At 39.9% G+C, this 24,219-nt stretch overlaps 2 protein-coding genes and 1 long non-coding RNA gene across 4 annotated transcripts in view; 1 reads left to right on the top strand and 2 right to left on the bottom strand.

Annotated features, from left to right (window-relative positions):
• The window catches only part of ACYP2 (acylphosphatase 2), a 192,692-nt gene that overhangs the window by 129,166 nt on the left and 39,307 nt on the right, over window positions 1–24,219 (top strand). The window contains exon 4 of one of the 2 annotated variants that reach the window (XM_032292134.1): window positions 9,486–9,639. The exons of the other annotated variant lie outside the window; for it this stretch is intronic. Coding sequence (XP_032148025.1) covers window positions 9,486–9,624 — 139 coding nt within the window. The 3' untranslated portion in view covers window positions 9,625–9,639. Of the gene's footprint in view, window positions 1–9,485; window positions 9,640–24,219 lie in introns of those variants that run through there. 2 annotated transcript variants of the gene reach the window in all.
• Window positions 1,236–10,069, bottom strand: LOC116560640. The gene is made up of 3 exons (XR_004273061.1): window positions 10,035–10,069; window positions 6,884–6,886; window positions 1,236–1,327 (listed from the first exon to the last, which is right to left on the bottom strand). It is a non-coding gene; the product is annotated as an uncharacterized LOC116560640 (long non-coding RNA).
• Window positions 6,239–9,495, bottom strand: TSPYL6 (TSPY like 6). Its single transcript, XM_032292133.1, has one exon. It carries the CDS (start codon window positions 9,198–9,200, stop codon window positions 7,980–7,982), a length of 1,221 nt encoding a protein of 406 aa, XP_032148024.1. The 5' UTR covers window positions 9,201–9,495; the 3' UTR covers window positions 6,239–7,979.

Genomic DNA, 24,219 nt, shown 5'->3' with positions numbered 1-24,219 from the left:
TAAATGAATTTCTGGCTTTTCTATTCTGTTCCACTGATCTGTTATTTTTTAATATATACTTTAGAATTTGTCTCATTCTCCCCCCATCCCTACCTTTCTTCAATTTTTGGACTTGTTACTGTAAATATACTTAATCACTAAATTAGCTCTGGAGAACAACTTTATAAGGTTGAGTCTTCCTATCTAACTTGGTATGTCTTTCCCTTTGTACAAGTCTTTGTGTCTTCAGGAATGCTTTAAAATTGTATTAATAAATCTGGCACATTTCTAAGGCTTTTTCTTAAATATTTCATCTTTTGCTGTTGCTATTATAAATAGTCTTCCCCATTTCATCTTCCAACTTTGTGTTTGTATATCTAAAATCTGTTGATATATATAGTAATTCTGTATCCTGCTGCCTTACTAAGTTTTCTAATTGTTTACTTTTTCACTTGAATGTCATAAGTTTTCTATATTCATCACAAACTGTAGTTTTCTGTTCTCTAAATTTTTATACCTCTAGTTTCTTTCTCTTAATAATTATGTTGTCCAATATCTAATGTCTACGATGTTAAGTAACGATAGTGACAAATGAGCATCCTTCTTTGTTCCTGACTTGAGTGGGAATACCTCCCATGTTGTCCCAGTAAACCTAATGGTTAGTTTGGGATCAAGGTATATTTTATCAAGTTAAGAAGGTATCCATTTATTTCTACCTTATTGACTTCAACATATTTCTTATATCATAAAGCCCGAGGGCTATGTACCTGCACCATGATAGGATAAAAACTCTAAAAGGAAAGAAACTTAGGACCCTCTAGTTCATGTTCCTTCCATCAAGAGTAATAAATTCCAAGCACACGAAGGCTGTAACTACTCCCTGCCCCAATGCCCTAAAATTAGAAGACAAGCTGGAACACTGTCTCTTCGGTCTTATACCAGTGTTTACTGGGGTATGAAATAACACTATTTCTCTGTATTTCTCTTCCATTGTGCTCTCTCCTTGAGATTTTCCCATTTTATCCTTCTCTTTCCATCCCATTTCTTGGACTTCACATGTGTTGCTTGGCTGTGCATTCTTCCTTCAGCCTGCCATTGCTGACGAGCCAAGTGTATCGTACGAGATTTCTAGACAGTGACATAATCCATTCCCCACCCAAAAAGACTCTTTGCTATTAGCTCTTTCTGGACAAAGTACATTGTCTACCAAATGCTGCTGGTTACATCTGGAATTAAGGCAGAAAGCTTATTGGAGCCACTGAACACCTCAAAATATACTTCAGTTTTGACAGTGCCTTTAGCAAGGTGATTTTAGCCAACAGTGAATGTATCATAGGCACTATTGTATCTTATATTCATTTATAGGTGGTATTCAGATTTCAAAAGAAATTGCCATAATATTTACAAAATTTAAATGAAAAACAATTACATATTAGTACTCTACTTCTGATTTTAGATTCACCTGTGTCATAACTTTCATTAATTAACATCAAAATTAGTAAATGTTTCATATGCTAAGAAAAACTGAATGCAAATGGAACAAATCTAAGCCAATTATTATTTTCATAATGTTATACTGTGAAGCAAAAGATAGTATCTCTGTCCATATGTACTTATCAGACTCTGGAGTCAGATAGACTTGGGTTAGAATTCTGGATTTACCACCACCTGGCTGGGTGACTGGACACAAGTAACATATTCTCAACTGAGTCTCACATTCCTCATCTGAAGAATGGAGATGGAAGTACTTTGTACTTGAGAATTAAGAATGCATACAAAGTGCTTAGCCAGTGGCTACCATGCCCTAAGACTGTAATAAATGATAGCTATTATTATAGCCTATCATTAATGGCTATAATACAGCCTGTAGTTTTTCTTTAACTTATATGAACTTAGATGTTAAAGAATAAATGTTGCAGTTTGATTCAATGTGGGTCTATAATTGCAAACCAACTCATCTATCCACACAGCCTTCTTTCTTAGATTTAGAACTAATATACTGAAAAGGATTTGACTGAAGTTCTACTCTGGCTTTTCCTAGAAATTATTTGGGCAACCATGTCAATTAACACTTATCTAGAACCTCAAGGCTAAAAGTATGTTATTATTTGATTAGGTTTTCATTAGCCAATTATTTATTGACCATATGATAGGTGGAATAGAAAAGTATCACAAAAGACTAGTATGATTCCAAATCTACACATTTAGAACTAAAAACAGATCGGCATCTTTTATTTACATGCTCATCAAGTAATTTTCAAGAATCCATTTTGTGCTAAATATAATACGGTGCCCTAGGGATACATCATAGATGAAAAAATAGCCCCCTACTCTGAAGAGACTTACAGTCTAGTATGGTGTCTAGAATGGAACTTAGAAGCCACTTATAAGAATCCTTCCCTAACCTTTAGGTAGGGAAAATGTCCCTCTTATGTGGTCTCATAGCTCCCATGCGTACACTTGTTTGGTATTTGTCACACTGTACGTTGTCTCCTATGCGAGACTGTAGGTTGCTTGAGAACAGGGACTATGTCTTACTCATCACAGAAAGGAAGATAACTGAAACACAATTTTGGCCCATGAAGAACTTAAAATTGAGTGACAAATATAAACTACTAACATATGTAAATAAGTTCAATATACATTTGTATGAATTATAAATACTACACAGTATATGCTACAAGAGGTAGGAGGGTTTGGAAAGGTGATTTAGAGGATATGTCATTTGAGTTTAGAAGGAATGGTATGATTTCCATAGTTGAGGTGGGCAAGAGAATCCAAGGTTATGGAACATCATGAGCAAAGGCACAGAATTGGGATAGTACATGAGCTACTTTTAACAGTAAGGAGTTCCATGTGAGTGGACTCTGGTAAGAATGTTAAGTAGGGGCTTGGTTGTAGCTGATCCTGAATGCAATACTGTAGTAGGGTGTTTGGATTTTCTTCTGCAGACAGTGGTGCATTGACAAGGATAGTGGAGGAAAAGGCACATGATTTGTCAATAATGAAATGATGGAAAAGAAAGATAAGATTCAGGAAGGTGACTCCTCAGACTTCCGATAATGTAGACGAGATATTAAGGTGAAAATAGATATAGAAAGGGAACAATTCTGGAAACACTGTGCAAATGGATACGTCAAACCCTAATCTGGAATAAGGGAGATTCCAATTTAAGAGTCCTTATTTCAAAGGTGATGACAGAAGCTCTGGCTGTGGCACTGGTAGTCACTCAAAGAGTATAGAGAAGAAAAGCCACAGGGAGGTCACAGAACTTTGTGGAAAACTTACATTTAAGGGGTAGGTAAATCTTCAGATTTAGGAGAAATTCTGTTTCAAAACTGTTATTAAAAATACAAAAATGGTCCAGGCACAGTGGCTTATACCTATAATCCTAGCACTCCGAGGCCAAGGCAGGAGGATTGCCAGAGCCCAGAAGTGCAAGACCAGCATGCCCAACACAGTGAAACCTCATCACTACCAGGAAAAAAAAAAATCAATTAGCCAGGCATGGTGGCATGTGCCTGTAGTCCCAGCTACTAGGCTGACTGAGACAGATCACTTGAGCCCCAGAAAAATGAGCTGCAGTGAGCCATGATTGTACCACTGCACTCCAGCCTGGGCAACAAAAAAAGACCTTTTCTTTTAAAAAAAAAAAAAAAAAGCCAGGAGCAGTAGCTCACACCTGTAATCCTAGCACTTTGGGAGACCGAGGCGGGCAGATCAGTATGGCAAGAGATCAAGACCAACCTGACCAACATGGTGAAACCCTATCTCTACTAAAAATACAAAAATTAGCTGGGCATGGTGACGTGCGCCTGTAGTCCCAACTTCTCGGGAGACTGAGGCAGGAAAATCACTTGAACCCAGGAGGCGGAGGTTGCAGTGAGCCGAGATTAAAAAAAAAAAAAAAAAAAAAAAGGAAAACTACGTAGTTAACGTCTGGTTTATGGCAGAACCCTCAACCCCTGACTTGTAGCTCAATGCGCTATTTTATGCTCTAGATTTTAGTTTAATGCCAAATGTGAAAATATCACCTATCTTTTCCTTCCTCATCTATCTCAGTAATTCTAGACCCCTTAAAGAATATTCTATCTCATGCTTATAGCTACCAATAGCAAAGAGAAAACTGTGCCACTGGAAAACAGGGCAAGTCATCTATATGGATGGCACTTAAAATTATATGTGCTATGAATTGATATAAAAAGCCTAGATAATTAAATATACCTTATGTTTCAAAAGCAGTAAGTTAATATTATACATTATTGTCTTCATACTCTTTATGTAAAAGAAAAATACCTCATTTTGAATGGTATATTATCCCCAAAAACCTTGCTGTATACAGAAGTGGAAAGATTTTGCTCAAATAAGCCAAAGCAAACAATTTCATTATAGTTCTATAAAAGTTTTTGTTGGTACTTACACTCTCATTGTCTATAGCATGTGCCAAAGGTATGGTTTGATATTTTTAATCTCAATTTATCAAATGAAGTCTTTATACCTCAAAGAGGAAGGCCTGAAAAGAAATAAAACTTTGAAATATAGACCATCTTAAAAAGCAAGTATATGGTGGGGCCAGTCTTGTCTTCAGAATAGCATCATCCCTATTGTACAGAAAAAAATAATATATGGATTTTATTATATATTTGGCTGGAAGAACAAAGCTATAAAAATGAACCATCATGAGCTATTATTAACTGTTTACAACTAGAAAACTATGATAAAAAGGTCAGTTGACAAAATGAGTGGAGCACTGTAAATACTAAGAGTTGATGGCCCATGCCTAGATAATTCAGTGTTTCTATTCCTAGAAAATGTATTTTAGCCATTTGAATGTGGCTAGTAAATAATCCTATTATAATTCTTATATATCAATTCATGGTCTACCCAAAAAGATCTGCAGCAGACTTTTAAATTGGTCTTTTTCTGGCATAGAGGTTCCAGGAAAATAATATGGAATTTTCAGGTTTTTCTGTTTTGAATTTCTTTGCTTGCTTTGGTTTTTTCTTAAGCAAGAATATGTTATTAAAGTACAATATATAGAGAGAAGTATGTTTTCTAAACGTACAACTCAGTGAAGTTTCACAAATTGAATATACTTAATTATCCAGCACCCAGATCAAGGCCCAAAACATCACCAGCCCTTCAAAATCTACCATCTCATACTTCCTTCCAGTCAATAGGTACTTACCACCCCAAAGTTTATTGAGAGACAATTCTCCATGTGTCTCACGTTTCTGCATATCTTGTGAGCAAAGGCACTGACTCCGTGTGTTCAGAATATTTTTCCAAGGATGTATACTCAACAGCCTTGGAAGACAGAGTGTCTCCAGAGCAAAGGGCTGATTTGCTTATAGCCTTGAAAAATTTAGATTATGTCCCTTAGAGAGCAAAGAATAGGTTTACTTACTATTCAGTGTTAATAGAGGTGTCTCCCTTCAAAGCAAAAAGGACAGGCATGCTTACTGCCCATTTTAAATAAGATTCAGATTCCTTATGCTCCTATAGAGATCCTCTCCTGTAACAATGCACTGTGTGCAGGTGTCACTTGGCTTTCTTTATGTTGGCTTGTGGGAATTAGAGCTCAGGGAACCAGTGCAAATACTGCGACTCTGATTATTGAGTTATAAGGTCCTTTGTCTCTGACCTAGCATGTAAGGCTAACTTGTGAAGCTTGCAAGGAGGGTAAATCTCAGAACCGTCACTGTCCTTGGCAGTAACCACTATCCTGACTTCTACCACCATAGATTAGTTTTACCTGCTGTTATACTTCATACATAAAAGAATTATATAGCATGTACTCTTTCAACCTTCATTATTTTCCAAGCTTTAATTTTACCATCATCCATTCATAAGGAAAGATGCCATTGACTTAATGGAATCAGACAAATATGCCAATGGTATCATTCTAGTTTCACAAAGCAGTCTCACAAGCACTTCCATTCTTTGGGCCAAGGCAGGTGGATCACAAGGTCAGGAGTTCAAGACCAGCCTGGCCAACGTGGTGAAACCCTGTCTCTACTAAAAATACAAAAATTAGCCCAGCGTGCTGGTGATCGCCTGTAATCCCAGCTGCTTGGTAGGCTGAGGCAGGAGAATTGCTTAACCCAAAAGGTGAAGGTTGCCGTGTGCCGAGATCACGCCACTGCACTTCAGCCTGGGTTCAGAGCAACACTCCGTCTCCAAAAACAAAACAAAACAGGCATATTAATTACTAAGTTGTTACCAGAATAAATTATCAAGAAAGACAATAAGAACCATAAATTTTTTGTAATTTATTTAACTATGAACACAACAGTTTCCAGTCTTCTGCATCAGATAAGACCAGGTTATTCAAATTAAAATGTTAAAGATATGGTTTTAACAGAAACAAGACCAGGCTGAAAACGGTCATGAATATCCACATTAAGTCTCTATAATGTACAAAAAAGAAAGACCGATATTATTCCAAATGTTCCAAATTGAAAGTAACTCTGTACAGCTGAATCTTCCCAGTAAACAGAAACAGAGAAAGTGTTACAACACAGTATTAATCTTCTACATAAATAAGGCCACATGCAAACAAGAAAGAAAATACCCAAAATTGCAGTGTTTATTCAAAGAACCCTTCTCTAGGCAACATAAATTAACACTCCATCTTCTATTCTTCTATCCCAATACTAAAAAAAAAAAAGTACTTCTCTTCCCATCATAACTAACAGTAAGTTAGTTCCCTTTCCTCACAGGATCTCAAGTCAACCCAGTGTTCATTCTAGGCCCAATTTTCCCCTGAATCATTTCTGCCTCACCTCTGCCTTTTTGTTCAGTTTTCCATGCTTAAAGCACCCATCACAATCTCTTTAGTTCTTCCACCCACTCTCAACTAGAAATCACCTTTCATTCCATCCAGCTCTGTATTCCTTTAAACCCTCTAGGAATTGCTAAAGAGGGGTGAGGGGCTGAAAAGAGTGGGCAATAAGAGTTCTGGCAGTGTATTTTACAGAAGAGCCTGCCCCTGGATATGACAAGAAGAGCCAAGAAACTAAAAGGCCTGCTTCTGCGGATATTTCATAATTACCACTTAAAAAAAAAAAAAGGAAGACAGAAGAGATAGATGAGAGAAAAGAAAGTGTACACCCACTCTGGCACTTCATTAGGTACAGGAAGGGAGGCAAATAAAGGTACCTAGATTTTAATGAAGCCACTGATGGGTGGCTGAGAAAGCTTGGTACTTCTCAAGATATTACCCTTGCCATGAGGATAGGGTCTATCATGTCCCCTCAACCACTTGTTTGACAGGATTTCTGGGTGACGAGAGTGATGGTGGTGAAGAATTCAGAGATCTTTTGGTAGAGGAACTGGTCTTCTGTGTGTTGACAGGAAACCTGTATCTACCACCAGTGTTCTGGAGATCCCTGTTTATTAGAAACCAGAGAGTGGAGTTGGCAATGGTCTGGAATATGTTCACTCAGCAGGGAGCTGCCCAAGGTGGTGGGCATAGCCAGTAGCAGGCAGCAATCAGTGACCAGAGTCTCAGGAAAATTAATGGAGAGTCCCATAATTCACGCATACCAAGCTGTCCCCTGCTGTTCCTTGACTTCATCAATGCCTAGCAGCTGTCCACAGGCCGCCTGTACTGTCAGATGCAGAACAGGGTGAGCAGAATAGGTTCTTAGACACAGCTAGAAATCCAGGTAGGAGGAGCCAGACCAGATGTCCCGGGAACAAACAGAGTCCAAACAAAGGTAAAGACAGTGCAGTCTACAGCATCATTCACTTAGAAGGATGTGACTTATCGGCTGGGAGCCTGTGATGTTAATGCAGAACAGCTAGACCAGGTGAAAGGGGAGCAGCATAGCCACCAAGGTCTCAATCTTGAGCGTGAGAGAACGGAAAGTTTAAACAGAGAATACAGAAAAGTCAGAACAAAAAGAGGAAAGGACATACCTAATACTGTTGCCCAAGCACAGGTCCAGCAGGTGGTGGCAGGAGACCTTCTGCGGGAGCAGTTCCAAAGGCCAAGGTTAACCAGACTGGAACCCAAAGGGCCTCGGGATCTCCACTGGCTCCCTTACCAGGCGACGTCTAGCTCTATGGGCGCCTTCACGCAACAGGTAGTACTGCAGTGGATTCGGCCAGATGTCCTCTTTAATAATGTGAGCAATCCTGTCAGACTCTGGAAGGCAGTGGTCTGAAAACCAAGTGAAGAAGGTGCAGATGACATGTCGGTTCCTATGAATGAAGGACTGGGGTCCATGGCCCCGGCGCCACATAACTAGAGTGGAAAAAGACACCACTTGGCCGTAGGATATGACCTCATACGCCTTGACAATCAGCTTGTTTCTGAAGTAAGGGTTTCTTCGAAAGAGGAACTTAAACTTGCACCCTGTCCTAGGGTGTCTGAGCTCCTTCACTTCCAGGTCGGTTAAGTAGCTTAACATCTCTGCATCTTGGCCTCTAATCATGGCAGACAGCTGTGGGTGGTTGCGGAAGGCAGTGACCCAGAAGCCCGGGATATTGCGAATCATGTCATTCCTCCGCTCCAGGTAGTATTCGTGTATCGGCCCAAACCTGCGCTCCACCTGCAGGAGGGCCCTGTCAGCCTCGGCATTCACGGAGTCCAGTTCCAGGTGGATGGCCTCCAGGGGGTTCAGGTGGAGATCCATGTTGAGGGGCCCAGGCCCTGCCTCCATGTTTACCTCATCTGTCGCGCTGTTTCCTTCCGCCATGTCCGTTTCTGTGCCTCCGGGCTTCTCATCCACTGGGGCTGAGAGCATGGCACACTCTTCAGGCTTCAGGTCCTCGGGCCTCCCCACTGCAATCACTTCAGACTCCGACCTCCCTGTGCCACAGGTTTCTGGAGGCTTCTCCCCGCCTGGGCGGCGCCTCTCTTCACCCGGAAAGCCATTTCTGAGGCTGCCGTTGGTTGCCGCGGAGGCAGAGGCTGTTTCCCGGTCCTCCGCGGGCAGTGGAGTCACTTCCTGCCCCGCGTTGATGGCTCCATGACCCCGACCCCCATCGACTAACACGTGGAGAGTATCGCCACAATCTGTGGGATCCTGGGGCACGACCCCCTCCTCTGGAAGCCATGGCGGTGGGAGCAAAATTGGCTCCAAGCGGCTCTCCAGTGTCTCCGCCATTAGCTGCTTCGCCTCACTCTCGTCTCCGGACCGCTGGCCCTGGTGCGGGTCTTCCGCGACACGGTCGAGAGTACGGGGGCTGCGAGGACTCTCCAGGAAGCTCATGTTGGTAGCGGCCAGGGCTGCAGTGGGTAGAGGCGAGGCCAGGCCAGCAATGCGTAGTGTCAGCGTCCCTCACACAAAATGGCGAGTGGACGCCTCAACCATTTGCACCGCCCACTCGTCAGTCTCGCGATACCCACCACTCATTCTCGCGAGTCCGTGGTGTGTCCTGTTTAGCCATTTTAGCCGTTGTGCTGGGTGAGTAAGGATATTACGTGGTGATTTTAATTTGCATTAGGCCGAAGTCTGGTGAACTGAGAACCTTCTCATGTGTTTTTTGGCCATTAGGACATCCTCTCTTGTGCAGTGTCCGAGGCTTCTATTTCTCTACTGGACGGGCGTTCTATGTCTTTTCATACGGATGTGTAGGAAGCCTTTTTACATGCTAAATACTAGTTTTTCTTACAGTGGGAGAAGAAATTTGTAATCCACATACTGGAAGGAAAAAAAGATGGTGAGGAGATTATTACATGTAATGCATATACTCCGGTATATGTATGTAAAAAAGGTCTCCTCACCTTTTTTTTTTTTTTTTTTGGAGATGGTGTTTAGCTCTAATGTTGCCCAGGCTGGAGTGCAGTGGCGCAACCTCGGCTCACTGAAGCCTCCACCTCCCGAGTTCAAGCAATTCTCCTGCCTCAGCCTCTGGAGTAGCTGGGATTAGAGGTGCCTACCACCACGCCTGGCTAATTTTTTTATTTTTTATTTTTAGTTAAGAGGGGGTTTTGCCATGTTGGCCAGGCTGGTCTTGAACTTGTGGCCTCAGGTGATCACCCACTTCGGCTTCCCAAAGTGCTGAGATTACAGGCTTGAGCCACTGCGCCTGGCCTATTTCACCTTTTTTTGAGACGGAGTCTCACTCTGTTGCCCAGGCTGGAGTGCAGTGGCACAATCTTGGCTCACTGCAACCTCCACCTCCGGGGTTCAAGTGATTCTATAGCCTCCGCCTCCTGAGTAGCTGGGATTACAGGTGCATGCCACCATCCTCGGCTAATTTTTGTATTTTTAGTAGAAATGGGGTTTCACCATATTGGCTAGGCTGGTCTCGAACTCCTGACCTCGTGATCCACCCACCTCAGCCTCCCAAAATGCTGGGATTACAGGCATGAGCCACGCCCTGGCCTCTTTCACCATCTTAATGATACCTTTTGGAGAACAAAAGTTTTCATCTTAATATGTGCCAATTTGTCGTTCCTCCCTTTACCTTAGTGTTTTTCTGCTCTGTTTGAGAAATCTTATCTGGGCTCATGCCTGTAATCCCAGCCTGAGCTCACGCCTGTAATCCCAGCACTTTGAGAGGCAGAGGCAGGAGGATCACTTGAGCCTAGGACCAGCCTGGGCAACACAGCAAGACCCCATCTCTATTTTTAAAAAGAAGAAAAAAAAAAAGAGAAATCTTATCTCACCAAGATTGTTCAAATTTATGTCTGCCATCCATCTGGAAATGATTTTTGTGAGTGGGGTCACAGTTTGTTTTTTCATGTAAATATCTAATTGACCCAGCACTGTTATTGAGAAGACTACTCTTTCCCCATACATAAGTTTTTAGATGTTTCCATCAAAAGTGACATATCATTGGCCAGAGCTAGTCAGTTGGCCTTACCTAACTTTACTCGGACAGGGAGGTGTAATCTTCTCCTGAGCCTAGAAGGAGGAAACTGGAAATATTAGTAAGTGCTGTATCACTCGTCATGAAAAATAATTTGAGTAATATAGAAAAGACCAATAGAGTTAGGCCAAAGAACACAGAGAAAAGGTAATAATAAACAGGAGAAATTTATGTAAGACAACAGAGTATCAACCAGATTGATAATGAGAGAGAAAATAAACATTTGGAAAGAAAAATACAACCACAGTGGTGATTTAAAGAAATGTAAGAGAGCATGTTAGGCAGCTTTATGCCAATACATTTTCAAACTTGGATGAAATATATGGCTTCATAGAAATGTAAAACTTATCAACATGGACTGAAATGCAATAGAAAATATAAATATACCTAGAGACATTAAATAAATGAAATCACAAGCTTAAAAAAATCTTTCCACAAAAATAGCATGGAGTTCAAATGATTTTGAGACAAATACTACTGATCCTTCAAGGAACACGTAATCCATTTTTTATGTTTATTGAACATTCAACAAATATTTATTGGGTACCTACTGTGTGCCTGGTACTCTTATAAGTTTCTCTGAATATAGCAGGGAAGATCTCTTCCCTTGTGGAGTTTACATTTTAGCAGTGGAGAAAGATAATAGTGATAATAAGAAAACAGTATTTCACATTAGAAAGTTATAAGCACTGTGAAAAAAACAGACTGAAAGTTCTGGGGGTAGGGAGTGGGAGCAGATTGTAGTATGAAGTAGGGTGGTCACAGGAAACCTCATTGAAAAGAGATTTTGGCAAAGAGTCAAAGAAGTTGAGAGAATCAGTTAAGTAGAAATCTTGGAGAAGAGCATTTCAGGAAGAGAAGTGCCAAGCAGAGGCACTCAGATAGGAGCATGCCTGGAATGTTCAAGAAACAACAAGGAGGCCAGTGTGGCTGGAGCATAAAGGAGGGAGGCTAGATCAAGTAGAGTCTTATGTGATAGTGTAAGAAATTTGGTTTTTATTCTTATAGAAATGGAAAATTACTACAGGATTTTGAGCATAGGACACAAAATCTGACTTAAGTTTTGTGTGAATCACTCTGGCTCCTGGGTGAAAAATAATCTGTGTGGTAGCCATGGTAGATTTAGGGGGATCTTTTAGGAGGCTACTGCAGTAACTCAGGTGAAAGATGTTTCTAAGACCAGGTGGTAGTAATGGAGGTGGATGGTGGATATACTATGATGGTAGAGTCAGCATGATTTCATGGTAAATTGGCTATGGGATCTCTTAGTTCATTTTGTGCTGCTAGAACTGAGTACCTGAGACAGGGTAATCTATAAAGAAAAGCTTATTTAGTTCACACTTCTGGAGGCTGAGAACTCCAATATGCTATGCTGTGAAGCAGCATGGCAAAAAGGCGGAAGGACAAGCAAGCACCTGGGAAAGAATGAACAAAAGAGACTGACCGGCATTACAGCAACCCACTCTTTCAAAAACTAATCCATTCCCATGATAAGTAATCCAGACTTGCAAGAAAGACATAAATCCATCTTAACGATCTGATCACCTCTTAAAGGACCCACCTCCCAGCATAGGGTATAAGAGAAACAGAGAAGTCAAGGATGATTCCAAGGAATTTGACCTGAGCAACTGGTAGGATGGAGTTACTGGAAGTAGAGATAGCGATGATTATAACGGAAGAAGATCTCTGCAGGAAAGTTAGAGTTGTCTTTTTTTTTTTAACATGTTGTTTTATATGATTATTGGGCAACAGTTTAGATGCCAAGTAGGCATAATGAGTTTAGAGCTCAGGAGAGGTCTGAGATAGGTATTCACATTTTGGGATAATCAGCACACATGGAATGTAAAGCCAAAGGGTTGGATGAAAACACTGAGAGAGTGAGTCCTGATAAACTGGGCCCTGAAGCCTCCAAAATTATAAGGGCACAAAGAAGAGGAAAAGCCAGCAAGGAAGACTGAAGAGAGACCAGCAGCGTAGGAAGGAAACCAAGAGATGTCATGTGTTTGAAGCCGAATGTGTAAAGGAAGGTGTTGAGCTGTGTCATAGGGGGCTCATAGGTGGGTTAAGATGAGGTCTGAGAATTGACAGCTGGATTTTATAACAAAGAGTCACTGGTGACTCAACAAGAGCACTTTCAGTGGAGTGGTGGGGGTGGAAATATGTTTGAAAGGGAAAGGGGGGAAAGAAATTGGAAACTGAATATTGACAATTCTTTTGAGGAATTTTTCTCCAAAAAGAAATAAAGAAATGGGGTCATGACAAGAGTAGTGAAGCTACTTTCAGTGGAGTGGTGGGGTAATAGCTTGGCTGGAATAAGTTAAGAGAAAACAGGAAGAGAAAAAGTGAAAACAGCAAGTATATACAACCTTTTTTGAGAGTTTTGCTTCAAAGAAATGGGATGATAGCTGGTGGGGAAATGGATCAAAAAACATGTTTTTACAGTGGGAGAGGACGCATGTGTAAAGAAGCAGGTTGATGTGAATCATCCACTAGGGAGCAGAAACTAATGATGTTAGAGACAGAAAGAAACATTATTGGAGGGATGTCCTGTAATAGCCAAGAGGAGATGGAATCTGGTGCCTAAGTGAATGAGGAGATGTCAGCTTTAGGTAGGAGCATGACAAATTCACTAGTGGTAACTGGCAGGAAGTCAAAGTGTGAGGGTATATATGCTGGTAAACAGGTAGAATAGTGAGATTTGTGAAATCTCCTGATTGCTTCAGTGTTCTCAGTGAAATAGAAAGCCAGATGATCAAATGAGTGTGAGGATGGGGCAAGAGGCAGTGGAAGTCTGAAGACAGAAAAGAAGGTATGAGATAGTTGTCTAGAGAGTAGAAGGGTGACTAGACTATGACCTAAAGTATTGTCAGACAACATTAAAGTCATGAATTGGAAGTGAGGCCCATCAGCATGGCTATGAATTTTTCTCCAGCCACATTCAACTTAACAGGTGCAGTGTGAATCAGCAGAGTTGGATTTAGAGCTGAAACATGAAGGACAAGAGAATGATTATAATAATTGATCATAGAGTTTAAGCTAGAGGAATGGAAGACATACAGGATGAGGTCAGTGAAAAGGTGGTCTGATCAATGAATTGGAAGATGCAGGGTAATTAAGGTCTCCTGGGGTCAAGTCCTAGGGAGAATAAACTAGATTGCTGAGAGACAGTGGTTGGAGAACAACCTGCAAGGAATTAGAATTCGACTCATGCATCCAAGTTAGTCTCTAATGAGGCAGATGGAGGATAAGGTCATTGCAGGAGAGGAGGTCAGTGAGCCAACAGGCCAGGGTGGGAAGGATAGTCTATGTGAGTATTGAAATCACTGGGAGATAAGACAAGAGAGAAGTGAGAATGAGCTAAAAAAAAAAAAAATGAAAAATGAGAGGGAATGACATGAAGGTGGCCATGTCTTAGGGCAGTGGGTGGTCCAAACCATTGACAGGAGACTCAAAGCTGGATTTGTATTTTAGGGCCAAGCTACAGCACCACCACCTTTGGATAAAATCAGTTAGTGGGAAGGCAGACGCCTTTAGAATTTTATATTTCTTAAAGTCATATGCTCTGGTATTATACATTTCCTCAAGGGTACACATATATTCCTATCAAAAATAGGAAATGTATTTTTTTTAATTGAAAAGTGAGAAGTGATAGTATTCTTTGAGTTCATTGTGAAGTGTTATTTTCTTTCAGGGTTACATTCTGCTTTGTTAAGGCATGGACTAGAAACTGCTGAAAAGAATAATATACAATTTCAACTTTGGAGCCTGAAATACTCTGGCTAGAAATTGTTTTTCCTAAAAAATGGGGGGGAACAAGGAGAGCTATATACAATCTCTGAAATGTTTTGTCAACTAGAGGCAGAAACAGATGTGGAGAAAAAGGGAGAGAGAAAAAGGAAAGAAAAATGATTAAGGGAAGGAAGAAAGATATGGCTTCTTGAAGAGTGTAATTCAGCTACTAATCTGCACATCATAGAGTTGTAAATGTTTAAATTCTCTGGGAAACAGAAAACACATGATGTTTTAAAAGATAAACTTGATATTAGATGATTGAAAAGAGCCTGTCAATTGTATAGTCTTGTTTTCCTTGGATTCCTCAAATATTGTTTTTCAGTTCTTGTTTTGAAGGGGATCCTTCTCTCTTGACTTAAATTCTTTAAACAACTTTGTTTGTATAGTGATTTAACATACAGAACTATTGCTCTTAGAACTAGGCCACCCAGTTTAGAAAGCTGAGGGCCAGAATACAATATGTTACTTTCCTAAGATTCAAAAGAATGTTGGTAAACAAGAGAGGGAGATGTATCCTTTTGTTAATTTCCTCTGTTTCTCATGGAAAGTCTATCAAACTGTTTGCAAAGGAAATGGTCAAAAAGAAGCTTTAGGTGATTAACCAAGTAGCTTTACAGCTGCAGTCATCTTTATTGCATATACATATAGATAAGAGGGGGGAAAAATATTTGAATTACTAGGGCATGGGAAATGATTTACCATGGCAGAGTTAATAAATTATGATTTCATCATTTTCTACTAATGTAGCGCTCATAGAAAGAAAATATACATTATTGGGCCTAGTGAAACTGTAAAAGGCTAAAAGGTCTGTGTACAATCCTGGTCTGACAGACTGGCCCTTGCATGTTTCAGCCAGTGGTGAGCAGAGCCACAGGCTTGTGACTGGACCTGTGTCCTGGCTAGTGCCATTCATCCTCACCAGTGAATGCAATACAAGAGCAAAATGACACAACCACTGTTACAGTGTTTATGTTACACAAAGCCAAAATACCAGTATTTATACCAGACTTTTATTTTAAAAGTGTTTAGAATTCAGGAAATACAAGTGAAACTCAATAATACATTTTAAATGCAAATTTAAAAATATATAAAATATGTTTCTAATAGCTAAGTGTTAGACATATATAATCAATCTAGCCTAATCTAGATAAAATGTATTAAGTATTTGAAAAGAAATTGATACTACAGTAATCATGGAAAATTGGGTGAAAATGAACTATGACTGCATCTTTAAAAACTGGTGTGATTGTAAAACACAAAGTGCATTGATGATGTCATCATTACCATGAGGGTATTTTTTGGAGCAAATTTTTTTTCCAGCTGCTATAGAAGCTTTCAGTTTCTACACTGGTGGCAGAAAGGTGAACAGAGTTTTGCTCTACTTCCTAGTATTTTCTTGAATTTATCATTTTAGAAGTAATCTGTCTTTGTCATTACCTTTTTTTAGAAATAGTATTTTTATGGATGGCAAACTAGCTTTTGTTTCAAATAAAGCATTTCTAGTTTTATCTTCATCATCTTTAATTTATCCTGTTTGCATATAGATTAGGTGCAACTATATCAACCTAATTACTGTCCCATTCTCATTCCACTTTATTGAAAGGTCTTTGAAGTAGGAGTAAGATTTATGTATGTGATAAAAGGTTTAGGCTCATGCCTGTAATCCCAGCACTATGGAGAACCAAAGAAAATAAGTTTAATTGGCTCAGCAGGCTTTCAAGGCAGCATGATGCTGGCATCTGCTCATCTTCTGGGGAGACTTAAGAAAGTTTACAATTGTGGCAGAAGGCAAACGGGGAACAGACACATCACATGGCCAGAGAGAGAGAGAGAGAGAGTGAGAGAGGTGCCACACCCTTTTATTTTTTATTTTTTTTATTGCATTTTAGGTTTTGGGGTACATGTGAAGAACATGCAAGATTGTTGCATAGGTACACACATGGCAGTGTGGTTTGCTGCCTTCCTCCCCTTCACCTATATCTGGCATTTCTCCCCATGCTCTCTCTCCCCACCTCCCCACTCCCCCGTCCCTCCCCCATTTCCCCCCAACAAACCCCAGTGTGTAGTGCTCCCCTCCTTGTGTCCATGTGTTCTCATTGTTCAACACCTGCCTATGAGTGAGAACATGCGGTGTTTGATTTTCTGCTCTTGGCCACACCCTTTTAAATGACCAGATCTTGTGAGAACTCACTGACTGTCAAGAGGACAGCACCAAGGGGACAGTGCTAAACCATTCGTGAGCAACTGCCCCCATGATCCAGTCACCTCCCACCAGCCTCCACCTCAAACACTGGGGATTACATTTCAACATATGATTTGAGCAAATATCCAACCATATCACCTTATCTCTACAAAAAAATTTAAAAATCAGCCAGGCATGGTGGTACATACTTGTAGTCCTACCTTCTTAGGAGGCTGAGGTGGGAGGATCGCTTGAGCCCAGGAATACGAGCTTGCAGTGAGTATTGATTGCCACTGCACTCCAGCCTGGGTGACAGAATGACAACCTGTCTCAAAAAAAAAAAAAAGGTTTGGGTTGTTAATTGTTATTTTCTCTTTTGAGGAATATAGAGTTGCTTCTTTGTTCTTTTTAAATTTTAATATAGTGTGTAACTCTTTGCTTATGTTTCAAGATGATAATTCAGAACTTTTTAGAGTACTGAATAATCATAGTAAAATACATATACCAGAATTTCATTATTTTACATACACTGTATACTGAACTGCCGGAATATTGAGAAAAGATATTACAATCACTAGTTGAAACCAGGAAGCCAGATTCTGTCATCAAATCCAAATAGTGAGCACAGGAAGAGCAGTAAGTGTACACTTATTGACCACTTTTTGTGTGGCAGGGAGGTAATAGATGTTTAGTGATGGATGAAACAGGCACGGATCCTGCTCACGGAGCTTAGAACAAAGAAGGCAGACACAGCAGACTAGCCATGAAGGGCAGAAGCTGAGTAGAAGTCAGGAGACAGTGCAGCAAACTCAGATGTAAAAAACAAAATGGGAGGAAAGGGAGAAGGTCCAAAATAATTGTCCAAAAAGGGTACAGGGGGCACTGGTCTGGAGACGGGTGAATACATATTATTTAGAAACAAGTGGAAATCTTAATGCCCTTTGAAAATATAAGTATAAATTTAGGTGGTGAGTTGTTTTAACAAGATACATGATCCTGGTTTGGGGTAGAGGACAGGAAAGCTCTCAAAAGCATTCTTGGGACAGTGGAGGAAATTAAATTATGGACTCAATAGGAAATTTTTAAAAGAAGAATTACACAAATTTTCTTAGGTGTGATAAATGGCATTACAAGTATAGGAAACAGCATTCTTATTCTCACGAGAGGAATTTTAGTATTTAGGGGATCGAGTGTTATGATTTGTAACTTGCCTTTACAAAGTTCAACTACAATGCCAAAAACAAACTTATGGAGAGGGAGGGAGGAAAGGAAAGAAAATATAGCAAATTTTAACAAGGTGGAATATAAGCTATTTGATTCTACTATGCTTTATATATGTATACGCATATATATTTTTTACGTATATATGCATGTATATATATATGTATGAAATTTTCTATAATAAAAAGTGGGAGGATCAAAAGATAAGCATCTGTATTAGACCATTTTCACATTGCTGATTCATATACCCAAGACTGGGCAATTTACAAAAGAAAGAAGTTTAATGGACTTACAGTTCCATGTGGTTGGGGAGGCCTCACAATCTTGGTGGAAGGCAAGGAGGAGAAAGTCACATCTTACATGGATGGTGGCAGGCAAAGAGACAGCATTTGTACAGGGAAACTCCCATTTTTAAAACCATCAGATCTTGTGATACTTATTCACTATCATGAAAACAGCATGGGAAAGACCCACCCCCAGGATTCAGTGATCACCCACCAGGTTCCTCCCACAACACATGGGATTTATGGGAGCTACAAGATGAGATGTGGGTGGGGACACACAGCCAAACCATGTCAGCATCCTACTCTCCTTTTGACAATGGATGAGGCAGATGAAAGGAATACTAAGGAGAAAGTGGAAGAATGCAAGGTGTGACCTAATGTGACTTTGGGCAAATGCTTAACGTCTTTAAACCTAAGTTTTCTTCCTCTGTTTCACAGATAATATCTACATACAGGAGTGATACAAAGATTAAATTAATTGAAATGTAGTGGTTAAGAGTGGTGGGTCCAAATCTCAAACTGCACTTAGTTACTAAATAACTTTGGGAAAGTTACTTTTGTGCCTCAGTTTCCTTATCTGTAAAACTGACATAATAATGGTGCCTACCACACAGAATTGTTGTGAAGCACGGAATTGTGCTAAAGAGTAAAAGTTAGCATGTAGTCAGTATTTGATAAACGTTAGTTCTCATTATTTTTGCTATTGTGGGCTCAGCATCCTGAAAATAGAGAATGCCTCTTATTTTCACATGCCAATTGGACATTCACAAAAATTGAGAATTTATTATGCCATTAAAAAACCCTCAATATATTGCAATAAAGTAGAAGGAGTGTGAGCAACATGTTCTGAGTTCTGTAATCGCTGATATAAGTAACTCTCTAGACCAACTCTTGAGTCAAAAAGGAAATAAATAAATTACAGAACACCTTCAAAATAACAATAATGGGAACCTCAAATACTAGAACTTATGGCCTGCAACTAAAGGACTTGTTAGTATTACTTGTTAATATTGATATAAAAATACTGAATAAAATATGAGTAAACAAGATCCACCAACACAGTCATTTACCACAACGAAGTGGGGCTAAATCCAACAATTTTGTTTTGGCAGATTACATCCTTATCACATCCTATAAACCAGGTACTGTCATTAGCTCTGTTCAACAGATAAGAAAACTGAGGTACAGAAATATTAAGTAATTTGCAGCTGGGCACATAGGAAATGGCAAGGTCAAAAAATGAACACAGGCAATCTGACCCTAAAGCTCTTCCTTTTAAACTCTATGGGGTCCTCTCTGAGCCTTTCTCAGCTACAAAATAGGGTTAATAATTCTTACCTCTTGTGGTGGACAGGGTAAAATATGGAGCTGGGTGAGGAGAGGCACTGATGCTATCTTTATCTGTTTCTGTATTGTTGAGTTGTTATAATAAGCATACATTATTCATGTATTTTTTAATCAAGAAAATGTTTTTTAGGGTCCTATAAGAGTGCCTGGCACAAAGAGGCTCCCAATAAAAACATAATAATGTCTGAAAGCAAAGTCAGAATGTCCATTTGACTTAATAGGAATTCATCAGCTCCAGACACTTGGTGAAGAAAAGAAACAAGATAGGGCAATAGCTAGAGGAGAATTCAGGTGAGAGGTTTTTACTTTCAAATGAGAAAGGCTTATACATCCTAAGGTAAGGGATGGGAACAGAAGGAGGGAGAAGGAATTGGTTTAGGCAAAGTCCAAGGAATCGGGAGCTGGGGTAAGAGTGGTCCTAAAACCTCCCTAGATTAATTTAATTATTTGAGGAAAGGTTACTAGTGACCATTTGTTGGCAGGCCATGAACAATAGGGCTCCCTGTGGTAACAAAAATTTAAAGGTCACTTTGGAAAATGAGACAGGAATTAAAAGAACTCCATGGCTTGCTTTCTTTATCAACCTGGTTCTGGCAATGTGAGAATAGGTTTTCTGAAGAGGAACCAACAGTTTATTTTTCCACTTGTGGGTTACAATGGTGAAATGATTGTTGGCAAAAGAACATCTTTTCAAGCAGCTTCCCTTGGTGTAGGTCAGAGGGGCAACAAGCAGAGTTATTTCTGCAGCTGGGAAAAAGGTTCAGAGCTATCTTCCTGGAATCGGCTCTTGTTTCAGAATCTAAAATAGATTTGAAATACTGTGCTATTTGGGAATCGGGGCCTATTCATGCGAAGCACATCTGCTGGTAGCTGTTGAAATTCAAATAAATTCAAATAAAGTCCAAGTAATGCTCATATTACACTTACCAATTTCAAATTTTAAAAATACATGTATACAAAACCTACACCCCAGTTGCTGTCCCTACCTAAGACACAATATGGAAAACCTTGATTTCCTGCCAGCCATAGCTGCTTTGAACCTGAGCCACAACATTTAATTCCTTTAAAAATGCCCCTTCCTTCCTACCTGAACGTTTCAACTGAGATTCATTTTCAAATGTTTAAATACGAACTGTAGCAAATAGTTCTATATTTTGGTTTTGATCATTTGATGGCCTTTAGTAGCTGCAATGAGGTTATTGGACTACTAAAGTCATAAAGCCAGGATTGAAGAAATGCATTTTCCTTCTTGTCATCTCTCCATGTTTAGTAAATACTTGTTTTTTAACTTAGGTGTGATGATTAAGGAAACTTGGTCGATTTATTTATACACTATTTCATTCCGTAAAGTATTCAAGGTGTCTTTAAAAAGGCAAACACAGGACAGCAAATGAAGGGAACTTACCTTTTTAAATTAAACCATGACTTTCTTATAGTGATCTACCCAATGTATAGAAAGAAGTAGAACTGGCTGGGCACAGTGACTGACACCTGTAATCCCAGCACTTTGGGAGGCTGAGGCAGGAGGATCATTTGAGCCCAGGAGTTCAAAAACAGCATGGGCAACATAGTGAGACCCAGTCTCTACCAAAAAAAAAAAAAAAAAAAAAATTAGCTGGGAGTGGTGGCATGGACCTGGAGTCCCAGCTACTTGGGAGGCTGAGTGGGAGAATGCTTGAGCCCAGGAGGTTGAGGCTGCAGTGAGCCGTGTTGGCACCACTGTCTCAAAAACAAAACAAAACAAAACAAAATAGAAAAATTATTTTAAGGTTAATTTTTCTTTTTTTCTTAATAATTAAAAATTTGAAAGGTATTTAAGTGACATATTCATGTCATAACCTGAGAGTTTACAATGTTATAAGTAGGTAGCACACTAAGCACATTACATGAATTGCCTCCTAATTTAAACCTCATTAATTACCCGACAAAGTTCTTCTCATCATTTCCATCTTACTTATGAATGTATCCAAGGCTTACAAATAAGGAATTTGTCCAAGGTCACACACTGACCCAGGACTGAAACTGTGCCTGTTATTCAAGTTATTAACTCTTTTTATTTTTATAATTATATGTAGAGACAGGATCTCACTATGTTGCCCAGGCTGGTCTTGAACTCCTGGCCTTAAGTGATCCTCCCATGTTGGCCTCCCAAAGTGCTGGGATTATAGGCATGAGCCACTTTGTCCAGCCCAAGCTATTAACTCTTAATCTAAATGATCGTTTTTACTTGAGAAACAGTAAAGGAGAAGGCAAGGGATGATAAAGAGGATATTGAAATAGGAATTACATACAAGAAATAAATTCACAGTTAAAAGATGAAGACCGTTATCTAAATCCAGGGAAACCTTAAAAAGAATTGTGATAAGAATAAAGCATCAGGAAGGAGGAAGAGAAACTGATGACACTGATAGCCCAGAATAAGCCTCTGTTTTCACTTTTGTGTTCTGGCCACTGACTGACGTGATCCAACCAGTGACTCATGAGTCAACCAATGTATCCTGTGGCCGCCTACCCAGAGGAGGACTCAGCACACTGGGACCATTTTCCATATCCCTATGATTTCATCCCAAATCAGTAAGTGGCAACCATTCCCTAGCCTGCTGTGCACCAAATTATCCATAAAAACCCTAGCCTCTTAGTTACTGGGAAGACTGATTGGAGTGTTAACTCCAGTCCTTCCACTTGGCAGCCTTGCATTAATTTAACTGCATTACCACGGCCTCAATAAAGTGGTTTTGCCCGTGTCTTCCCCACCCTGCCACCCCCCGTACCCCCACTGCCGCCCTTTTTGTTGCTATTTCAAATAAGAGTTCTTCTCTTTTTATTAAACTGGTAGTTACCACAATAAAGAAATCCCCTAATTATGGTAAACTGACTATAAACCTAGTCACTTTGATAAACTCACATAGGCTAATAAACAGATTTCTTAGGATTTTTAGACATGCAATGCTTTCGGCAAATAATCATCGTTTTATCTCACCCTTTAATGTATCATTCTATTGTCACAAAGTGAATGCAGTTGCCATTATTCGTATATTAGAAAGAGTGCTAGGGTGGAGAGGCAAGAAACTTGCATGTTACTTTCAGTTCCTCATCTGAAGAAGCCATTGATGAAGCACCTTCTCTTGCTTCATGGATCAAGCACCATGCTAGGTCCTTCATATCAGCCATCTTGCCCAAGGCTGAGAACAAGCCTACCAAGTATACAATTATTAAGTATCAGCGTTGAGGAAACTGCAGTTTAGCAGATGTAGGCTGACCCTGTAGGCCCCAGGAAGCAACAAAAAATGGAACACTGAGGGGCCTAACTATGGTGGTCTGTGTATGAAATGGTATGGGTCTGTGGCTCTGGGCTCCTGTGACCTGGCAGGTTTATCTCTACCTGGGAGCTGCACTGACCATCAGCTTTGAGGAACCAGGGAGGGATCTCAGAGCTGAATCCACTCGCGTGCATCTGTATCTTGTGCATATGCTTTGCACTTCCTGTTTCTGGGTCATAGTAAGTCTAAGTAAAAGCAATCCTGAAGGTAGTCTATGTTATTTTCACCTGCCCTCCAACCCATCGGCCCTTTGAGGTTAAGTAATTTATCTCAGATCTTAGAAGCTACCTTCACAACCAGTGGTTTTTCCATTGTACCAATGATGTCCTCATCTGAATATAAAAGAGTCAGATGAGATGGTCCAATGTTGACAGGCTGACTGTTCTTGAATATGTATTATATAAATCTTGTCTTTTCTTCAAGATTGCATATCTCTCAGACAGAGGCTATACTTTCCCATCCTTGAGTTGCTCATATTGCTTTGCACATAAGAAGTACTCAATAAGTATTTGTTGATGCAGAGTGAACGAACGAGGCCAAGACAACAGTCTTAATGCTTTTCCTACCAGACTTTCAATGCTAGAGTACAAGTTCATGTGGTAGCTCCTAAAAATCTCATTTCACATTTCAAATGTGGAATCTTCTACAAAGACCGCATTTGTCCTGAGCCTTTTCACAAGAAGATGTTGAGTACCGGGTCAGCTTGTTTTCATCTTGTTTTCAAAGAATTGGGGTTAGGAAAGCAGGAAACTAGGAAGGATCAAGGTTGGAACAGTGGTAGGCAGGCTTTTCTCTAGCAAAGTTGTTTAGGTTATTTTTATCTTTGTGCTGCTGTTACAGCAACAATATGAGAAAAATGACTTTTCAAATTTAATAGAGTCTGTCCAAACCCAGTTTTGAACAAATGACAAACTATGACGCACATGCGTTAACGTTTCTGTTTGTGTGTGCAATGGGAAACTAAGTCTTACGTTCTCGTCTTTAAACATACGATGTTTTAAGTGCTTCCTTAGAAGATATAGTACAATACCAGTACAATTGGGTGTTATTTGTTATGCCAAAAAGTTCCAAAGGAAGCCACACAGCCCTAGGAGGGATAGAATCTATAGATTTTGTAATTACTGTTTTTAAACTTAATATCTCATCAAAGTCATTAGATAACATTTCTAAACTTTTTTTTTTTTTTTTTGAGACAGAGTCTGGATCTGTTGCTTAGGCTAGAGTGCAGTGGCATGGTCTCACTTCACTGCAACCTCTGCCTCCCAAG

The sequence above is a fragment of the Sapajus apella genome, unplaced genomic scaffold (genome assembly GCF_009761245.1).
Source record: "Sapajus apella isolate SASKATOON/1434 unplaced genomic scaffold, GSC_monkey_1.0 scaffold26, whole genome shotgun sequence".
Taxonomy (NCBI): domain Eukaryota; kingdom Metazoa; phylum Chordata; class Mammalia; order Primates; family Cebidae; genus Sapajus; species Sapajus apella.
Note: the sequence above shows the minus strand (reverse complement) of the source record. Positions and strands in the feature narration are given on the sequence as shown.